The sequence below is a fragment of the Sarcophilus harrisii genome, chromosome 1 (genome assembly GCF_902635505.1).
Source record: "Sarcophilus harrisii chromosome 1, mSarHar1.11, whole genome shotgun sequence".
NCBI classification, from domain to species: Eukaryota; Metazoa; Chordata; class Mammalia; order Dasyuromorphia; family Dasyuridae; genus Sarcophilus; species Sarcophilus harrisii.
Genome location: NC_045426.1, coordinates 123,097,605 through 123,119,230, shown reverse-complemented (window position 1 = coordinate 123,119,230; position 21,626 = coordinate 123,097,605). Strand labels below are relative to the sequence as shown.

The following is a 21,626-nucleotide window of genomic DNA, read 5'->3' as shown; positions in this document are numbered from 1 at the left end:
TGTTATGTAAAAATATGATATAAAGTGTTAATGACCTTATTGGTATAACTATAGCTGTTTGAAAATCTCTATGAATGTCATAGACATATAGTAAAATCACAAAATGGCCTTCAAATACCCCTTCTGTGGCCTGGAATATGGCACCTGTCTCCATAGATCAATCACTCATAAAAGAGAATTTCCCATGTGCCCTCTGTAAATAAGATCTGGCACTCTGTAATGGTTCTGTGAACAGGGAGCTGAGGAAATGAACAACAACTGTTCATTACCTTTTTTTTTGTTAAGTTAATAACCCCACTAATGTGGATCTGCACAACACTAGGATATTCATGTGAACTAATCATACAAATGAAGAAACTGAGGCCCACAGAGAAGAGTGGTTTAGACAAAGTCACACAGTTGGTGCTGAACTTGGAACTAGAACCAGTTCTTCAAGTGTTCTACTCTAGTATGCTAGTATGCTGTCTATTGTTTGGAGTAGCTCTTGTTTCTTTTCCACACCAAAGCGGGTAGGAAGTCAGATCTTCCATAATGTTGGCAAATCAGGTCACCAGGCAAAACACAGATTTTGTCTCTCTAATGAGTGGCTTACATAGTCCTGGCCAGACAACCTTTTCTCTCTTTGCCAGGGTTTCTCTAGTTGCAAGCTGAAGCAAGCAACACTGACCTACCTTATGAGAGGGTCCCAAGGGGAACAAAATCTACTCCTGCCCTTTACCAGGGCCAGATGACTGGCTGAAGAGGTGCTAAAAAACAGGGTTGGGAGTTGGCAGTTTGAAAGATGCCAGATGGAAGCAGAATGCCTTGCAGACTGGCTCTTCTGGATCACACCCAATATAATATACAATTAGGAAAGTCTTTCTATTTATTTTCTAAATGTAGAAAGTGAGAGGTCTATTAGCTAGGAAAACATCAATGTCATATGGCAACTCTGCTATTGTTTCTAACACTTATGCTTCTTTACAGGGTTTACACTAGCTAAAAGACAATCTCTAGGTTCATGGCAGAAATGATACCTACTAGAACAAAGTTATGCCATAAAGGGTTTTTTTTTTTAAGTCTTGACCAAGTTTTTAAAATAAGAATCTTCTTATTTGACTTTTGGGGTATGACAATACTATATAATCAAGCAGTTCATGACAGCTGATCACAAATTGGCACAAATTGGGTCAGGGCAGACTCGTGCAAAGTAAGGAGTTGTAAGATATGGCATTAGACAGACTTTTTAAGATTCAGTCTTTGTTTTTCCATCCTAACTCTGAATGCCTTTGCTTCTTAATTTACACACCAGAAAAAAGTTTCCTTATTGTATCACTTATAAAGGACATTTATATAGTTGCAAATGTTTTATAAGCATTACCTCACTTGGTATCTGAGGTAGATCATGAAAGTATTATTATCACCATTTTACAGAAAGCAAAACTGATCTCAAGGACATTTGTTTCTTCATCTATAAAATTGGGGTTTGATTGCTAAGAATTTTTTCAGTCATAAATCCTAAGATATGATAAATGATCTGACTTCAGATCTAGTCCTCTTATTATATATTGCCTCTTTATCAACTGGAATTTCAGAAAAGGTTCTTACTAAACATTTGTCAAAGATTAAACAAAGCATGTCTTCCCACCTCAAGGTCCAATAGAGGTTCCTCAGGTCCTACACGACTGAGATGGGCAGGGTCATTTTCAATCGCCTGAAGGACTTTCAGAAGCTTCTTCTGTTGCCTAAAATATGATTGAACTTTCAGGAAACATGTAACAGCAACTGATATACAAATAGATCAAAACTACTAGCAATGCTTTCATCTTTGTGTCCTGAAGAAATAAGATAGATGGAAAAGAAATAAAACCAATAAAAAACTAGAGTTTAATCTTGGGGGGAAGGGGAGTGTTTTCCATAAAGTAGTCTGAAAAAAATATATATAAATAATTCTTGCCTCCAATATCCACCAATTAACCCAACCCAAGAAACCATGTACCTCATTATAAAATATCCCTCAGATGCTGACTCTGAAGCCAATGATTGTTTGTTTTTCCTGTAGCAATTGGGGTTAAATGATTTGCTCAGGGTCATACAGCTAGGAGGTATTTGAGGCCAGATTTGCTCCTGACTCCAGATCTTCCCGATTCAAGAGCCAGTACTCTATCCACTGTGCCATCCAGCTGCCCCTTTTTGGTTTGTTTTCCAATGATTGCTAAAGGAGAAAATTTTAGTAACATAGACTCTTTGCTCAGAAGCCCAGGGAGCATTCAGGCAGCCTGTGTAAGCACACACCACATAATACTAATCTAATATCATTCTGGGATTGTTGCTGTTCATCTGTGTCTGACTAAAGTGGTTTACAATTTCCTTTGCCAGTTCATTTTACAAATGAGTAAACTGAGGCAAACAGGCTTAAGTGACTTGCCCAGGATCAGACAGCTTAGTAAGCATCTGAGGCCATATTTGAAATAATTCTAGGGCTGGTGCTCTATTTACCATGACACCTAGTGGGCCACACAAAATTATTTGGGATGACATTGATGGCACATTATAATTATGACCCAATGGAAAGTGGGGAAACCTCACATATGGTTGATAAATCATTTTTATAACAGTAACTTCTGTTTCTACAGCACTCTGAGGTTTACAAAGTAGTGTTTTCCTCAAGACAGCCTTATGAAGTAGATTATGGTATTATAGACTTAAGAAGTAGAAGGGATCTTAGTGTTCACCTAGTCTAATTCTTTTTTTTTTTTTTTAATTATAACTTTTTACTGACAGAACATATGCCTGGATAATTTTTTACAATATTATCCCTTGTACTCACTTTTGTTCCGACTTTTCCCTTCCCTTCCTCCACCTCCTCCCCAGTGGAGACAGTCTTATACATGTTAAATATGTTATAATATATCCTAGATACAATATATGTATGCAGAACTGTACAGTTCTCTTGTTGCACAAGAAGGTCTAATTCTTCATTTTATAGAGGAGGAATTGTGGCCTTTCCTTGACCAAGGTCACACAGGTAATGGTTAAAGTTGAACCCAAATCAATTGAACCCAAATTCAGAACTTTTCACTCCAACATTATCATTCTTATTATTCCTACTTTTAAAATGAGAAAACTAAAGTTGAGAAAATTTGTCCTGTTATTATATAGAGTAATTAAATATCAGAGCCAGAATTTGAAAACAGTTAATTGTCATGGAATATTGTTGCTCTACAGGAAGTGATGAGCAGAATGCTCTTGGGGAAAAAAATGGAAAGTTCTCCATGAATTCCAGCAAAATGAAACATACTGTATACAAAGTGATAGCAATGTTCTGGGATGACCTGCTGTAAATGACTTTGCTATTCTCAGTAATACAATGATCTACAACTATTCTGAAGGACTTATGATGAAGAATCCTATCCATAATGAGAGAAGATGATGATTGTGTCTAAATATACACTCTTTATCTCTTTTTTAAACTTTGTTTGTTTTGAGGGTTTTTTTTTAAATTAGGATGAGAGATCTGTTTTCTTTCACAATATGACTTTTCTGAAAATGTTAAAAAAAACAAAAACAAAACTAGGGGTAGCTTGGTGGCACAGTGGATAGAGCATCAACCCTGAAGTCAGGAGGATAAGAGTTCAAATCCAGCCTCAAACACTTGCCACTTCCTAGCTAAGTGACCCTGGGCAAGTCACTTAACCCTAATTGCATCAGCAAACCACCACCACCACCACCACTACTACCAATTACTATTCTGAAAAAGGATTTCACCAGTATGCTGATAAGTGTTCATGATACCAATGAAGGTGAAGACTCTCCCCTGCTCTAGGTCCAGTATACTACATTATTTCTCTCTGGAAGAGTTAGGACTGTTGGGCATCTATAATGATAGAAAGAAGTACATTTGGTTTTATGTAAGTTCACTAATGATGGAACAGTTCCAAGTAGCAATTAATCCAAACGTCTATTCTATTTATATTCAGCAAATGAGTAACTGGTTCTTTTATGGCTACAAAGGTATGCAGACTTCTGCATTTTTCTCCATATTGGGCAGTCCATATGAGCAGACAAGGGCAGGGTATTTTCCTGAAAGGAATTGTTATTTACTTGAGGGAAAGGAGAAGATTATAGAAGTTAAAATGACTTTGGGATACACTAGAAATGAAAACAAAAATGTTATAGCCAGATAATCTGATGATTACTTCATTCATTTTAAAAAAGAATCAGCCTTAATAAGTACCTGCTTCCCAGAAGACCAATTCTTTCTATTGCTTCCGTGACTGCATTTGTACTCCCTGCAGTTTCAGATGGCTCAGATACAGCACTGGCTATGAAAAGGTCAGGAGGAGGCACCTGAGATTGGAGAAGTTCATTAACAGGGTAAAGAAACTAAATTTCAGAAACATTAGTGACTGCTCCTAAAGGCTTATAGATGAAAAATAATGAATTCAATTTTTGGAAGAAAATGAGATTAAGAAATATTTCAGATGCATAATAGAACAATAAAATCTTATACAATGTATGAGTTTTCAATTGCTTTTGATTCTCACTGAAATTTAATGCATTTATTATGTGCTTACCAATGTGCTATGCATTATTAGTGGGCACTGAAGATACAAAGACAAAAACAAATCACTCTCTGACCTCAGAGGACTTCCACTCTATGGCTCTCAACCTTTTTGAATGAATTATCTCAAGAGAATTATAATTATATGTTTGGGATAATCCAATCATTTATTTTATAGAGGAGGAAGCTGAGGTCCAGACAGGAGAAATGATTTTCTCAAGGCTCATCAGTGGCAGAGATGGGACAGAAATTCAGGTCATCTGACTCTGAATACAGTGGTCCCTGCTCTATCCTACTTTTTTAGTCTTTTTTTGTTTTGTTTTGTTTTAATGATTCATCATCCAATTTCAGATATGTTCCTTATGATCTTCTATTTTTTTTTATTTAATTGCATTTCTCTAATCTTTAGAAGCGCAATAATTCACCAATAAGATCACCCAGAAACACTGCAGTATGGTGCCTGAAACAGCTGTAATGGTGGCAGAAATGGTTATTAACAGGAATTTACAAATGTCAGTAGATTCTGGGGGGAGGCATGCCAGTTATAAGGAAAGAAAATCTAGGTTAAATAAAAGGAAGGAATCATTAAAGTATTATGATTAGTTGTAGAAACTTCTTATATAATGTGCATTAGGATCCTTGATATCAGAGCTAGTCCAATCCCATAATTTTACAGAGGAGGAAACTGAGGCCCAAAGGAATGAAAGTAACTTGCTCAAGAACATATAATGAATAATTAGCAGAGCTGAGTTTTGAAACCAATTATTCTGATTCAAAATCAGTGTTCTTTTCACCAATAACTCAAATTTCTCTTACTTTGGGGGGGGGGGCGTTGAGGGAGCATTATCTCTACCCAACTTAACCAAGTCTAAGCATAGTCTTAACCAGAGCTTCACAGAATCCCAAAGGACAAATGGATAGATTTGGAAGAATATATGAACTTGGATGATAAAAATTAAATTTTTATTTCAATATAATTTGTTTCCTTTTTAATAGTGTTATTTTATTTTATGCATTTGGAAACATTATTTTGAGAAGAAATCCACTAGTTTCACCCAAAAAGGGGTCATGACACAAAAAAGGCTAAGAACCATTGATCCAGGGGCATCTTCCAGATGGATCTAGCTTCATATTAAAAAAGCCAGAACCTTTCTCTTTCAGGCCTAATAGTGTAATAGAAAGAGTGGACTCAAGTAAGACGATCTAAGTTTAAAATTCAGCTCTGCCATTTACTAATGGTGAAACCTTAAGTAAATCACTTGAACTGATTACATCTCAGTTCGTTCATTTCTAAAATGGAAATAAGGATTCACATTGTTCTTAACTCAAGTATTATTACATGGATCAAATGAAACAGCTATAATATAGTGGAAAGGACCTGGGACATGGACGCAGGAGAGCTGGACTTGAGTTCAACTCTGACACATGTGAGATGTATGACCATGAGCAAGTTAATTAAGCTCTTTGAGTCTGCTTCCTTCTCTTTTAAATAGTGACAATAAATAAATGTTCTAGCTACCTCACAGGTGGTGATGAAAATATCTGTATGCCTTAAAGTCCTGTAGAATATAGAACTGTAATTATTATTTATTTGTAATGTTTCATGAAGGAGCTGAACTAGATGAGTTTTGAGGTCTTTCCAATTCTATCATTCTAAGATTTAATGAATGTGAAAGCATTCTATACAATATCATAAATTTAAGACAATATTATTAGTTTAATTTTTATTCATATTCTTTAGTTTTGAATCATCTTCCATGCTGTACCCTTTCCCTACACAGAGAATCATCCTCTGTAACAAAGGATCAGAAAGAGGAGGAGGAAAAAAAACAATTTAGCAAAGTTAACTAACATATCATCTGTGTCTAACAACATATGCCATTAGCTACACCAAGAATTCTTCACCTCTGCAAATGAGGGAGTTGCATTTTCTTATCTCTTCTTTGGGATCAAGTTTGGTCATTATAATTACACATTTTCAGCTGGGTTTTTTTTTTTTAATGCTGTTTTTTTCCATCCATTGTTGTAGTATGTGGATTGTATTCTTGATTCTGCTTACTTCACTCTGCTTTGGTATACATAATTCTTTTCATGCTACTCTGTCTTCTTCATAGTCATCATTTCTTAGTGAAACAGGAATATTCATGTATGATTTGTTTAGCCATTTTTCAACCAATGGATATACATACTGTGGTAAATATTGTTATGATTATTATCATTATATCGCTGAGAAACTATACTTTGGAAAAATCCTGATGTCTGTGTTGGGAAATTGGATATTATGTCTACAGTAAAGTTATAAGTATCCTAAAACTTGTTAGTTTTATCCCGTACTGGTCTTTCCAGTCTTTCCTTTAGTGTATTCTTTAAATGGATTCAAATCTATTGTCTTTTGTTTTGGATCATTAAAAGAGGTTTGAATAACTGCTGCTTAGTCTAAGGATCCATTATTCATTTGATGATGAAATATACATTTATTAGCCTTTTAAAATAGTAAGGAACTAAAAAGCATGAAATGTCATTGTTCAATCAGAACCTACTTATTACCCTAATTTTGTCTCTCATGTGCTCTAGGAAGGAGAGTCAAAGACCTTTGGATCTTGAATTAAAAATCCTGGCTCTTCAAAAAAAAATCTCTTGACTTTATGCAAAATTTCTAAAAAGTAGAATTTTTTGGAAATTTTCAGAAGTAATGTAGGTCACTAATGTGATCCACTAGATACAATATCCTTTAAAAATTTTACAGTACTAACCTGTTATGTTCATTCTTTTAATAAATATTTGCTAAACATCTCCTATATATATATTGTAGTATGCTAGCAGAAATGGACATAAAACAATAAATTAGGCATGTTATCTGTCTTCAATGAAGCTACCCTACTAGGGGAAATAAGATGCAGGAATAGGAGCACATAAGAGGAATATCAAGTACTAGATAAAGTATTTTATTCTTGGTGGTTTATTGAAAATGTAAGATGCTATTTTCCTAAAATTTCTATCTTATTCACTACACATAGTTTCTTATTTATATACCTATGGTACATAAGTATAAAATGGCATATATTGCCAGAGTAAGCTCAATATCTGGGAGGCTCCAATGGAAATTGTGGGAGAGAAGAGTAGAATTAGGCTGCCTACCAAACTGAAGGTCTAAAGAGATATTATGCTGACCTCATTGTTGTATGCCTATGAAACCTGGATAGTGTACCAGCGCCATGCCAGCAAACTGAACTGCTTCCATTTGAATTGTCTTAGACACTCTCAAAATCTCTCTGAAGAACTATGGAATGACTAATATGGAAATGTTTTACATAATTATACATGTATAATCTATATCTGATTACTTACTATCTCAGAGAGGGAGGATAGAAGAGATAGACAGAAGGACAGGAAAGGAAATTCAAAACTTTAAATTTAAATGTTAAAAAAAAATAGGGAAGAAAGAAATTTGGAATTAATTGTGAAACATGGATGATACTGGCACAGGACCACCCAGCATGGCATGTTGCATCAAAGAAGGTACTATACTCTATGAGCAAAACAGAATTGCTGAAAAGAAACATGAGATGTGCAAATTTAGAGTCATCTACACTCCAAATGTTCACACAGTCTATTTGTACCCGACCTGTGGTAGAGCTTCCTGAGTTCATATTGGTCTGATCAGTCATGGTTGGACGTAACTATACCTTGACCCAACATGGTGATGTCATTTTTGTCTCTTTTGAGAATGAAGGCTGAGTTCAGTCAAAGGTTTGATTCCAAGGGGCTAATCTGAGAAAAAAACATGTGATATCTAGCAACCCTTAAAGAACTATGCTATGTCCATATGTGTCATTACTTTTCCATAAAGAATGCTTATGTTTCCCAGTTCCCCCTTTTTGGTATTATATTTCTAATAAGCTACTTATATAAAACACTACCCTATAATTAGTCTTTATCATAATTTTGGAATTAGTAAAAAAAGAAATCATTTGAGATTGGATATCATGAACTAAGTTTATCTCAAGTTGAGCACATCATGTTATGTTGATATCCTAAACAGAAAAGGTTCATGGGGTAAAAAAAAAAAAAGGAGAGGTCAGATGATAAGATATACAATTATTAGGATGTAGTAGGATATAAGAATTCATAAGTTGATTCTAAGAGATAAAATGTTAAGTGCTATAAGAGACATATTAATTGTTCTACATAAGTATGACTATTATAATGAGTACTACAAGGTAGCATTTGAACAGATGTATATGAGTTCTTTGAAGAAATGGACAAAATGAAGTAGAGGAAAACAATTTTCAACTGGTAATAAAATAGGATTATCAAATACAAAATGATTTGGATTATATAAAAATAAATTATAGTCCTTTAAACAAAAACATGCAGCTAGGAGAAGAAAACATATGGATTGACAACCAAAACTTATAAGCATTTGATGTATATTTTTAAAATTATAAAATATTCCCCAAAATACAAGTATTTAAAGAATATGAACAAATAATTTTCAAAAGAATAAAAACTATCAACAAGCATCTAAAAATTTGTTCAAAATCTTGCTAATCAGAGAAATACAAATTAAAATAACTCAGAAGAACTACTTCACACACTTCAAATTAGAAAAGGTAGGAAAATTCAATGTTGGAGGGGCTGTGGGAAGACAGACATGCTTATTCACTCCTGGTAAAACTGTGAAATTGGTCCAAATGTTCTGGAAAACAATTTGGAATTATGCAACAAAAAATGCTAAATTATTCAAACACTTTGACTCAGAAATCCCACCATTAGAATTATACTTCAAGTCAGTTAATGACATCAAAAAAAGGCCCATATGTCCAAATATACTCACAGCTACATTATTATTTGTAATAACAAAAGCTGGGAGAAAAATGTGACCAACAACTGGAAAATGGCTGCACAAATTAAAACATAAGTGTGTAATGGAATATTACTGTGCTATAAAAGATGACTAATCTGAAAGGACCTGGGAGATGCAACTAACTTTGCAGGTCATCTTGTCCACTTTTAGAGAAGCACAGGAATCTATATATCAAAAGATGGAAGAATGAAGAAAAAATAGCTAACATAACAACATATACAGTGACCACAACAATGTAAATAAAGGTAAGAAAATAGTCAAAAACAATGACAATGTTGGTATCATATTATTAAAGTGAAAGTAGGTTGTCTTCTTTTTTAATAACAACTGGTAAACTACAAAAATGTTAAGTGATTTGTGCTATGCTATCAGTTCTAATCATGCTGTTAGGCAGTTTTACCCAATTGTGTGTGAGAAACATACTCTATGATGAAGTGGATATTGGAAAATGTCAATCAAAATAAAATTGTATAATAGAGAAAGAAAGTGGACAACATGACTAGAACTGCAAAGTTTGTCGCATCTCCCAGGCCTTTCTCAACCTTGGGAAATAGGTAGTACAAGCACCATCCCCATTTTAAAAATAAGACTCAAGGGATGATGAATACTTTGTTGAAGGTCACCATGCTAGCAAGCAATGGAACTGGACTTAAATTTAGGACTTTAGTGCCAAGTCCAGTATTCTATGTGACACTATGGCTTTTACTTGTTCACTATATTTGAAGGGATAAAGTTTTACTTACATCAAAGGCAGTAAAAGGGACTTCATCCACTTCCTTAAAAAGATTAGACCACGGTCTCACTAGTAGATCCTCCTCTTCCTATTATAAGAAGTCCAAAAAAAAAAAGTTTCAGTTAAAGTAAATGTTACCAGCTATTGATTTAGCAATTAATCTTTGAAAGAGCAACTTCTATAGCAAAGTGATTAATGAACGACCCCTGGGATCCTCACCTCTGGCATTGGTGAAGGCAGAGGAACACCAGCGTCAGAATATCAATAAATTTGAGCGCAGACAAGCCCGACCTCTGGATACAACCCCTTCTCGGGGTGAGGAGGTCAATGACTTTCAGCAGAAACTGGAAGAAGTGCGACAGCCACCTCCCAGAGTAAGGCCTGTTCCCTCACTGGTCCCCCGCCCTCCTCAGACGTCATTGGTGAAATTTGTGGGCAACATCTACACTCTAAAATGCAGGTTCTGCGAAGTGGAGTTCCAAGGTCCCCTCTCCATCCAGGAGGAATGGGTTCGACATCTCCAGAGGCACATCCTGGAAATGAACTTCTCCAAAGCGGAGCCCCGGCCTGTGGAGCCTGAGGCCCCAGAGGCACAGACAGTGGCAGAGGCCCAGTAATGGGAGACAGTGTGAAGCATTCCAGAGTCACCTCTCTTCCTTTCTCTCTCTGTTGGTTTCACCCTTTCTCTCTTCACCAACCTCCTCTGTTCCGTTTCCAAAGGAGCAAGTCACAACCTCAACACTCAGGCCCAGGCCCAGGCTCTGGTGCCCTAAGCTTGAACACTACAGATGATGAGTTTTCCTAGCCTTCCTTTCTTCCCTTCTTTCCTCTCTTCCTTGGGCTTGGAAACTACCCCAACTAGGGTGTAATAGTGCAAAGAGGACATTTCTCCCCTGCAGGTTTTAAGGCAAAACTCATACCTATGAGCACTCGGGAGTCTTGCTTAATGCCAGGAGGGAGAGAGGTGGCTTGCTTCTTTCTGTCTGTGGCCAAGCAGATTAGACATCTGCAGAGAGCCATAGAGAATAGTTCCTTTGTTGGGACCCTGAGGGCTGGAGCCAGAGATAGGCAGTCAGTCTCCACTCAGTTAATTGTGTGTAGAATCCCAAAGCCCCTGTCTGTTTGCTGCCTCAGGCACCAAGTGGTTAATAATAACCATATGGTTCCTCTTTGCCCCAGGTTGGCTGCATGATAGTTCTCACTACTTCTGACCTCTCCCCAAATCCCCAAACACAACCCACTTTCCACACACTCCCAGGGCATCTTGTTTCATGGGGAGATCTGCCCTTCCCTACCCTCTTCTCTTCTGCCTTCCTTTTTTCTCTGTCTGCCCTATTAGATGCCCAATCAAATGAGTGCATCATTCCCACGGTGCTTGCTTCAGGGCTCTCTGATGCCTGGTATGGGGGGGTCAGTGTTGGCTTTAGGCCTTCACTGAATACCCAGGCTAGGGAGCACTGAAAGCCTCCTATGCCACGGAAATCACTGGTGGTTCCCCAAGCAGCCTGAGGCCCTGAGAGGGGTTTTCCCTGAGAAGAATTAAGCTCAGAGCTGACAGCTTTCTCCTGCCAAGTCAAGTCCCCAAAGATCAACAGGGGGTACTTTAGAAGCCCCCTCCCTGTTCTCACCCCTTCCCCTGGGATGGGACTATTTTCCCCCCATCTCATCCCCCTCTTTCACTATTGCTTTTTATGTATAGCTTCCTAGAACTTCCACTTTTTTAAACTAGTTTTGTGTAGAGAATAAGGAGCATTGATTTTTATTTTGGAGTCCTGGGCCAAGTAAAGCCGGGAGGCAATTGACCTTTTAACTTTTTTCAGTGGCCACATTCTGGTTATTAATGTACCTAGAAGTATGTAAATTAGATTAAATTTCTCTTCTGGAAAAAAAAAAAAAAAAAAAAGATTAGACCACGGTCTCACTGGTAGATCCTCCTCTTCCTATTATAAGAAGTCCAAAAAAAAAAAGTTTCAGTTAAAGTAAATGTTACCAGCTATTGATTTAGCAATTAATCTTTGAAAGAGCAACTTCTATAGCAAAGTGATTAAAGGAACTTCCCTACCTTACCTCCTTTCCCTGTTGGCTACTTTGTTGACTTTAGGCTTACATTCTCCTTATTAATACAATAGCAAGAATTAAAGAGAAGTATTCAAATCATAGTTAGCTTTTCTTCAGGTTAACAGTGGACAGAACACTCGGCTAAGAATCTGGAGACCTAGGTTCAAGGTATTCTTCTCTACCAATTACCAATGGTGTAATTGAAGGCAAATTTTCTGTGCATCAGTTTCCATATCTACTAAAGGGGGTTATACCTTCCTTATCTACCTTATAAAGTTGTCATAAGGATCAAGTGAAATAACACAAAATGATTTGCAAATTATATAGTGTTCAGCAAATGAGAGTAATCATATTAAATTAGAGAAAACAAGAGCTTTAAGAAGAAAGCAGGTGATTCTTTAAGCATCTGAGGATTTGCACAAATTGACTATTCTCTAGAACCTAACACCTTTGAGTTGGGAGGCTATTTTGTATTCTATTTTAGGTGCCATTAAGAGATTTACCATTTACATCTGTGTTTTGCATAATAGTAAACGCATGTTGAATAAAGAAATATTAACTTCTTTTCTCTCCTGTGATTTCCAGATGCTTGTATCACTAATTCAGCTGTTTAACATACCTTTTGTTGGCTAGCCAGATTGTCTGCCTTTCTGCTAAGGATTTCTTTTTGTAAGGTTTCATTCTCAACTTGTATAGCTCTGAGGACAGCTGAGGCATCTTCTTCAGGATCTTCATCCTTACATACATTCTTCCGTGTAGCAGATAGTGGTCTTTCTTTTCGGCTGCCTGGTCCTGACAATAGAAAGTAAAATTACATTTACAAAGAGAAGCAAAAATAATGGTAAGTTTGCCCAAACCTTTTCTATAGTCATCTTGGATATCAAGAGATTCTTTTATTGGAACTGAATTTGAAATATGATGTTAGATCCCATCATTTAACATTTATTGTTAAGGGTTGAGTCATGTAATCTCTGAATTTTGAGCTGAAAGGGACACTGAAAGTTATTTAGTACAACCCACTCATTTTACAGATGAAGAAACTGAGATCCCACTAGGTTAAGTGCCAAGTCACAAAGTTAGGACTAGAACCCATGCCCTCAACTTCAAGTTCAGTGTTCCATTACACAATGGTTTTACCTGCTGATAGTAAGAGCATATATAAACTTTGTCCCAACCAAGGGAGTAGTCTTGATAAATAGTCCTGAAGTTACACTGGTTTCTCAAATATTATTCTAGTGTGGTGTAAGTCAAAAATTGCTTCTTTCTCCTAAGGACCAGATTTCTAAATTTAAGAAGGCTCATCAGTCCTTGAGTGAGTTATGATTTTTGGCCCCAGCCTATTTACTGCTGTGTGGGGGAGGCTTCAGTCTATTTTTGTGGAGGGAATATTCATGTCAATGAAGTCATGGATTTGTGGAGCACTGAAGTGTGAAGCATAAAGCAACTTCAATATGTTTAGATGCACAACTTGACTCAAGCACTCCTTTTTATCCATTATGGACCAAACAAAGGCTGATGTTCTGTTTTTTAACTGTGTTAATTCATCACAACCAAAGGGGAACAAATTTGAATCTCCCTTTATGTTCACAGAGCCTTACTGAGATCCAACATGTGAAATTTAAGTAACAACAGTTGCACAGAAAAACATTTTCAGTGGATGGAAGAATACTGGCATTCTCAAAAGAGTGAAAAAAAAAGTCTATGATGACCTACTGTGGTAGTTTCCAGCACTGCTAGGATAATGTGTTTTGAATTGACATATTCCCTCATAAAAAGGATGCCACTCTTTGCTAAGTACATATGTCTATTCAGTAGGCAATCTCTAAGACTGGCTAAGGATATTCAAAGGCATTAAGAGGATTTCTTTCTATGTCTGATTATGGTAGTTTCACATGATTAAAAATTAGGTGGCATTCTTTTCTATCAGACTCTTATATAGTCCTCAGAAAAAACTTACCTCCTAAAGTGCTGCTTCTATGATCATAAAAATAAAAGACCTGATTGAATGCTCAGTAGGGACAGATATTCAATTCTCTCTAACCCCACTCAGTGTCCTTCCTTCTCCTTTAAACATTATAGCCTTCTTCCCTTTCAGAGGCTATTTGACCATCTCCAGGGCTTAGAAATTTAGAAAATAAAACTGGCAGATGGATACTACTATCTCAGATTGACAGTATGACAGTTGGAATTAGCAAACCACTGAATCTATTAACCAATCGGTCATTGGGACACAAGATGAATATTTTTTTCCTTGTGTAAATGAGGACTCTGCAACAGCCCTCACAGTGCCCTTTCTGCAAAGAACTTTTTAAAAATGATCTAAAATACTTCTTTTTTCAGCTCTGATGATAAAGGCATGCAGTGAGGTAATACCAAAGAAGATACCACTAAGTACCACTAGGAGAAGATGTGGGTTCTGCCCTAAACCCTGCTACTGTATGACATTTACATTTACTGTATGATCTTGGTCAGAACTGTCCCTTAGTTTCTTTGTATCTCAATGTCTAAAATCTACATATAACATAGGAGAGCTGAACCGGATGATTTCTACATTTTCCTTTTACAACTCAGGTTATATGGTTAGGTGTGTGTCCTATTCTGTAAAATAAGATGTTTAGGCTATGGAGTCCAGCCCTTCTATCTGACATTCTATGTTTTTCTGATGGAAATGATGGCTGAGAACCAGAGGTAATTAGGAAAAAAGAAGATAGATCTTTAACTTTCTGTGATCACAAGAAAGCAAGTAACTAGCAGAATAAAATTCATAGTTTTATAAAAAGACAATCAGGATTCTATGTTAAATAAAATCTCCTCTGACCTTCAGTCGCTACCAGGTAAATACTTTCTTTAATTCTCCTCTCCTCAAATATGCAGCAGGCTTTTGCAAGCATGTGGACAACAGATTATTATGACACTGCAGGATTAGGTCTATGAGGCTGTAGGACACTGGTTTATGTACTCTGGGGTTGGCATGACAGAAATGTTAATGAAATTCAGCCTCATGACAAGGCTTGGCAGTGCTCTCTCAGTGAACCTGAGGAGTATTACTTTATTACTTGGATTGGCAGCTTGTCTGGAAAAAGTGATTCAAATATGTCACTTTCACAGAGCACTTTGACAGCTTGGACAGTAAAATTTCTGCTATCAGAGACCAATGTCCTTTCACCCTCTCCAAGCTCTCAAGAAGACCACAGGCTTATGAAAAGCTTTTCAAATTAATTTCTTAGAAAGTTCATGAATATAAAGACTGATATTTGAAGTCATAAGAACATGAAACTGGAGGAGAATTCTTCAGAACCATGGACAGGACTCATCATGAGCATTGATCATTATTTTCATTTCAAAAGCTAATATTGCTTATAAATCACTAACATTCCAGTACAAAAGTACAGATGCTGACACATCAGTTTGGCTGACAATGTTTGGGGCATGCAAAAATCAACCTAAAGCCTACTTTTGAGGATGATGTAAATCAGGGAAGCATATTGAGAATGTATTATGTGATGTCCAAATGAATGTCCAAACCCAAATGAATTGGGTTTTTCTTTTTTAAAATTGTTCTCTCCTTTTTCTTTCAGTTATGGTATTGTAAAAAGAAGAAAATGAGCATGGTTGCTACAAGCAGCAATGATACTATGATAATAAATATACCCCCCTTCTCTCTCTCTCAATATGTATGTATGTATGTATGTATGTATGTATGTATGTTTTGGAAAAACACATAAAGATTGATATTTGCCAAATTTAGGATAATAACTGGATATTCAAGCTAACATGGATATGGAAACCATGGTAGTCTAAAGAGAGACCCAATTTCCTCCCCCAAATTCCATTTTTAATACAAGAATATTTGTCCTGTCTATTTGCAAAGGAAACTTACATCTAAGTTTCTATATTAAGCATCTAATAATCAAAATTCACTTAATTTTATTTTAGTTTTGTATGATAATACTAATTGTGTTTTTAAATTAATCTGGTTTTTGAAAATTAGTAGACCATTCTAGGCTTTTTATACCTTTTCAGGCCTCAGTTACCTCATATATAAGATGAAGATGTCAGAATAAACAGTCTCTGTAGTCTTCTCCAGCTTTAGATCCTATAATCTCATGAACCACATCAGCTTTGGTGACCTTGACATTCTTGTGCCATCAAGAAGACACTGACTACATTTAACTCCCCATATTGTTGATTGCCACTGTGGTTTTGTCACCTTCTCTCTACCATTCTCACGTCCTGTGGAGGCCCCCACAGGCCTCTTTCATGTCTTTAAGCTAAGCCAAAGTGGCTCCATTGGTGTTGATTGAGTCTTAACTCATTCTTGACGTTTGCTTCAAGGCACCACTCTTACTTACTCTGAAGGCCCTGGCTGAGAGGAACTTTTAGTATAAGACCTCTACTAGCAAACATAACAAAACGTGGAGCTTCACTTTTATCTAAAAAAGTCTTACTTCTCTCCAAATTTCATGTCCTAAAGTAAGTAGATGAAGGGGAGGGATAAAATCCTGTTAACAAGTAGTGTCAAAACACTAGTAAACTTCTTACTTTCATAAAGCTTCTCAGTTGAGTCAATAGAAGCCTTCACCTCTAAACAAGCAAAATAAATCAATCAGTTCAATACTATGAAAAGTAGATATATGAAAAGAAGATCTGACACTATTAAATAAGCTCCTGTAAGAACAATCAGGAATGCAAACAAAATGCTCTTGAGCAGCCTTTGTCATGCTAAGGGTTCACACAGCCCCACAGCCCCACAGCCCCACCTACATGGAGCTCAGGTTCAGCCTGCTCTATGTAACATCTGGACCCCTTACTAGAAAAGGATTTCTCTTGGTCCTGTAAAGCAGCACATTGTTGGCGATCTCCTCGACCTTGGGCTGTGTCTGGCTTAGTTGGAATAAAGAGCTCAGCATTCTCTTTGCGCTTGGCAGACAGATTTCTTTCCCTTTTATCTGCAAGAAAACACAATTCTTGTTGATGGTATGTTTGTCAAACAAAAAGAAGCAGTGGATGAAGAGTCAGAGGATCTGGTTTTGAGTCTTGGATCTGCCACTTACCAACTGTGTGACCTTGGGCAAGGTACTTCAACTCCCTGGCCCTCAGTTTCCTCATCTGTAAAATTGGGATAATAATACTTGCACAACTTTCCTCCTAGGATTGTTCTAAGGGTCAAATGAAATTTTTTCATATATAGATACACACACATACACACACACACACACACACACACTATTTAATAAACGGAAAAGCACTATATAACTGTGGGAGTTAGCTGTGGTCTACAAAAAAAGAGTAGTTGTCTTGACGTAAAAACACCTGGCCAGGTCCCAACTCTGACACTCAAGTAACTGTCTTACAACTCTGCAAGTTTGCTGAAGAGACCTGCCTCAGTTTCCTCACCTGTAAATAAGGTAACAATGGTACTATCTACCTCACATGTTTATTGCAAGAAAAATGTTTTGTAAAACATTGTAGGATAATTGAAATTTGAGTTACTATCATGTACATTTGTCTGATTAAAAAAAAAAGTAACCACAAGCAGAGTTATGACAATTAATTTAGGTATCAAACTAACAAACCATATCATGATTCTAGGAAAATGTCAGGTTAATATGTGGAATTGTTTTATGCCTATCTGATTGGTTTTGAATTATTATAGAAAAGTTACAATTTGAATCTGTTCTGACATTGTCACTTAATGATGTGCATTTTTACATCACTTTGTGGCATGTTGGGTTTCTGCCTGGTACTCAGGATGCAATTCTTGCTATAATACTAGAACATCTAGCAGTAGAATGCCTAGGGAATTTGTTTATCTGGAATCTCTAGATACTGTAGTCCAGCAGTAGACCCACAGGACGTTTTTTGAAAGTCTAGCATTAAGGTAGTGATTCAGTAGGCTCTGGGGTTGGGCTCAATTTGATCAGATAAAACAGGCAAGAGCCACAAACCTAGGCCTACCCTCTTCCCTACCTATCACACAAGAGGGTTAAGTTCTGTGAGGGCAGGACCCATGTCTCTTCCCAGCAGGCACAGTAATCAGCATATAAGAGGGTTTAATAAATGTTTACTGAATTGTATTCATCTGAAGGACCAGAGACCTTAGACTTATGGACGTAAATTCTTGGGTCTGCATAAATTATAATGTTCTCTTGACAATCTTTTCCAGAGAAGGCCCCAAACCAGAAGGACCATTTCAGACTATTTTTGACTAGGCCCTCAGGATCAAACCACAACTGTATTTATGTATAGGTGTGAGAGTTTAGGAAAACTTGGCTACATTCTCTTCCATATTAGCCTTTCTTGGGTCCTTTGGCAAAGACTTAAAAGATGTTGCCCTCTTCACTGAGAGATGGCTCCTCCTCTTGAATGAGGTTAAACAGCCCAGCATGCTGTTGCTGATCAAAAGCCCCAGAGCTAGAAGGCAGCAGGAGGGCCTCACAACTCCACAGGCGCCAAGGTTCCTACACGCCTCATGATGCAGCTCCAAGCACCTCATTTGGCAGGGCTTTTTTCTCAGTTTAATCATTAAAAAATACTAAAATGTCACGAAGCTGCATCTCCTCCCATTGAATCCCCCCCAGAACCATTCCTTTGTACCACCCTATTCAATTGTTCTCCCTCAGTGGTGGCTCACCCTTCAAATGCATGGAAAAGACATGGATTCCTCCTCCCTCAATTGATCTGTCCTGAGATCGATCAGCTTTCATGTCACCACAGCCCACCTCCCTCTTTTCTTTTCAGAGGTAATTTAGTCCACAGTACCAATGTATTTCTGGTGCATTTTAAGCTAAAAATAGTCATGTTTCCTCTCATGCTTTCCCTTGCTTGGTTTTTCAGTCCACTGAGCCCCATTTGCTGGAAGCCCCAAACCTTTTGACTCCTGCAGTCCCTGATCCCATCCTCGCCTACTTTTGACATTTAGGTAGGATTGAGAGGAATCACCTGGAGAGATCAAGCGTTACCAAACAAAATCATGCCACACCGAATGTAAGAAATAGCTCACTTTTGGAAGCTGGATTAAATTCCAGTACAATGAGTGTGTTTGAGCATTCAGGATTGAATCCCTTCGCCTCCTGATCCTTGGGAGTTTCTTCTAGGACAGAGTCACTTCCAGAAAGTGGAAGGTCATCTCCAGAAGAGTCTAGACTCTTATCCTCTGGCACCTGTTCTGTGTATAAGTCCTCTTCAATAGAGTCGTAATCTTCGCTGGAACAGTCTTTTTCTTTCTTCTGAAGATTTACACTAATCTCCAGGCTTTTTCTCAGTTCCTAGCAGAATCCAAATAGATTTAAAAAAAAAAAAAGAGTAATATTCACAGAACACCTCATTTGAAAATAATTAATTTTAGCCAAAGAAAATATTTAGATTGAAATAACATTTTTAAAAAATCATCACTCTCAATCCTGTTCCCTCATCCCCATATTTTGTCATATATAGCTTTGAAGAAAGAAAACAAGAGGAAGGAATAAATGGGCATTAATCTGGAGAAATGGGAGTAAGGGGTGGAGGTAAGGTAGGTTGAGATTGTTTAATTTAACATTTTTATGTATATAGCAAAATCTCCGCAAATGTGAGTGACAATCATGTTATATTCTCTTGAACTCAGTTAACCTGGCTATGGAAAACCTGGCTTTTTTGGGATGAGGCTCACTTCTAGCTAATGTGTTCTTAGACCCAAGTGGCAGATTTCTCAACCTACCAAAAGAGTATACAAGAGAAAATAACAGCCTCTGAAGTGCTAGCCTTGCAAACCCCAAACTATAAAGCTTTAGCTGGCATTTAATAACTGACATTTCTGTACCACTTTTAAGATTTACAAAGCACTTTACATACATTAAAAGGTCATAACAAATCTTAAACTTTATTGTCTCCTAGGTCACAAATCACTTATAAGACACAGTTTGAACCCATACTGAAAGCCCTCTAGTTTCATTTTTTTTTAATGTTGTTCTTCTCAAATATTAGTGGAACCACAAGTTGGGGACATTTGAACCCAAATGGATATGAATATTCCAAATACTTAATTCTGATTTTTGAAAAGTTTTATATCCCTTAAAAAAAAAAGCTGTCACTTTCTTCAAAGGAGTGATTGCTTTGAATTTTCCTTCTATTAACTGCCTTTGCAAGTTTCTTCATGTCTACACTATGCTATTAGTCAATCTATGAAGTCTCTCACAATACAGAAAACATCTCTGCCTAATGTGAAATCAATATAGTTTATTTCTAATTGTTGGTCTATTGACTCAAAAATCATCCTTTAGTTTTCAAATCAAGATGAAAAGGAAACTTTAATTTGATTTTAATATGAGTCAGATATCATTTGCTATCTCAATTCACAGAAACTACTTTACAAGATTTTTTTAAAATTTCATTTCAACTACCTAGAAACAATGCTTATTTCAATACTTCCAGATTTCTAATTGTATCCCTGTAATCCTTTTTCTTTTGATACATAGAGCAACCCTCCCCTCCATCCCTCCTTAGTCTAGAGTTCTCAAATACTTTGGTCTTAGGAGTTTTTTATGTTCTTAAAAATTATTAAGGATCCCAAAGACATTTTGTTTATGTGAGCAATATCTATTGATATTTACCATATTAGAAACTAAAACTGATACATTTAAAAAATATTAATTCATTTAAAATGACAATAAGCCCATTTATTACACATTAATTTGAATATTTTAATGAAAATAATTCTATTCTTCAAAACAAAATAAAACTGGTGAAAAGAGTTGCACTGTTTTACATATTTTTGCATATATCTTTAATGTTTGGGTTAAGAGAAGATAGCTAGATTCTTTGATCTACTTCAAGTTGAAGCATGTGAAGAAATCTGGCCTCACATAGATTTGTAATTGGAAAAAAGGAGAGTATTAGTAGACAAATATCATTTTTATTATGAAAAAAAGTTTTGATCTCATGGACTCCCCAAAAGTATCTTGGGGAATCCTGGCATATAAAAGCCTTACTTCAAGAAGGCTACCTTAGTAGATAGTCCTCTTCAGTGGCTACAACGAAAAAAATATCAAGAAGTGGCCAATGTTGTGTGGATAATTTTCCTTCCCACCTATTGAGACTGGTCCTTTCTCCACAGCCATGTGATTCCTTATCAGGCTCATAACTCAATACCTTTCTAAACTGGAAGTACCTGTGAGGGCCTATGCTCGACAAGCAGAGCTTGGGTCTCTTCTATACCATGTTTAGAAACTAGGGGCAGAATAGTAATTCAAGAATTTAATGTTTATTCAACATGATTCATGTTAACTAATTATTATTCTTGGCTTTGGGGAACACTTCCTTCAGGGAACATACCTTTGCTACTGATCCATGCTATCTGTGTGGAACCACAGCAGCAATATTGAAAGTATTCTATGCGTTTGGGACTTGTATGTGTGCTGAAGTGCATGGCTGCCAGACTTCATCAG

The 21,626-nt window shown here is 36.7% G+C and overlaps 1 protein-coding gene across 7 annotated transcripts in view; it reads right to left on the bottom strand.

Moving 5' to 3' along the window:
- KIAA0556 (KIAA0556 ortholog) overlaps positions 1–21,626 on the bottom strand; it is a 271,875-nt gene that overhangs the window by 74,412 nt on the left and 175,837 nt on the right. For 6 of the 7 annotated variants that reach the window (XM_031962770.1, XM_031962790.1, XM_031962742.1 and 3 more), the window contains 6 exons: positions 19,205–19,469; positions 17,013–17,150; positions 12,821–12,993; positions 10,154–10,231; positions 4,217–4,329; positions 1,628–1,724 (listed from right to left, as the gene is read on the bottom strand). In XM_031962770.1, the coding sequence (XP_031818630.1) occupies positions 1,628–1,724; positions 4,217–4,329; positions 10,154–10,231; positions 12,821–12,993; positions 17,013–17,150; positions 19,205–19,469 (864 nt within the window). The remainder of the gene's footprint in view (positions 1–1,627; positions 1,725–4,216; positions 4,330–10,153; positions 10,232–12,820; positions 12,994–17,012; positions 17,151–19,204; positions 19,470–21,626) is intronic. The other variant, XM_031962755.1, reaches the window with a different exon arrangement.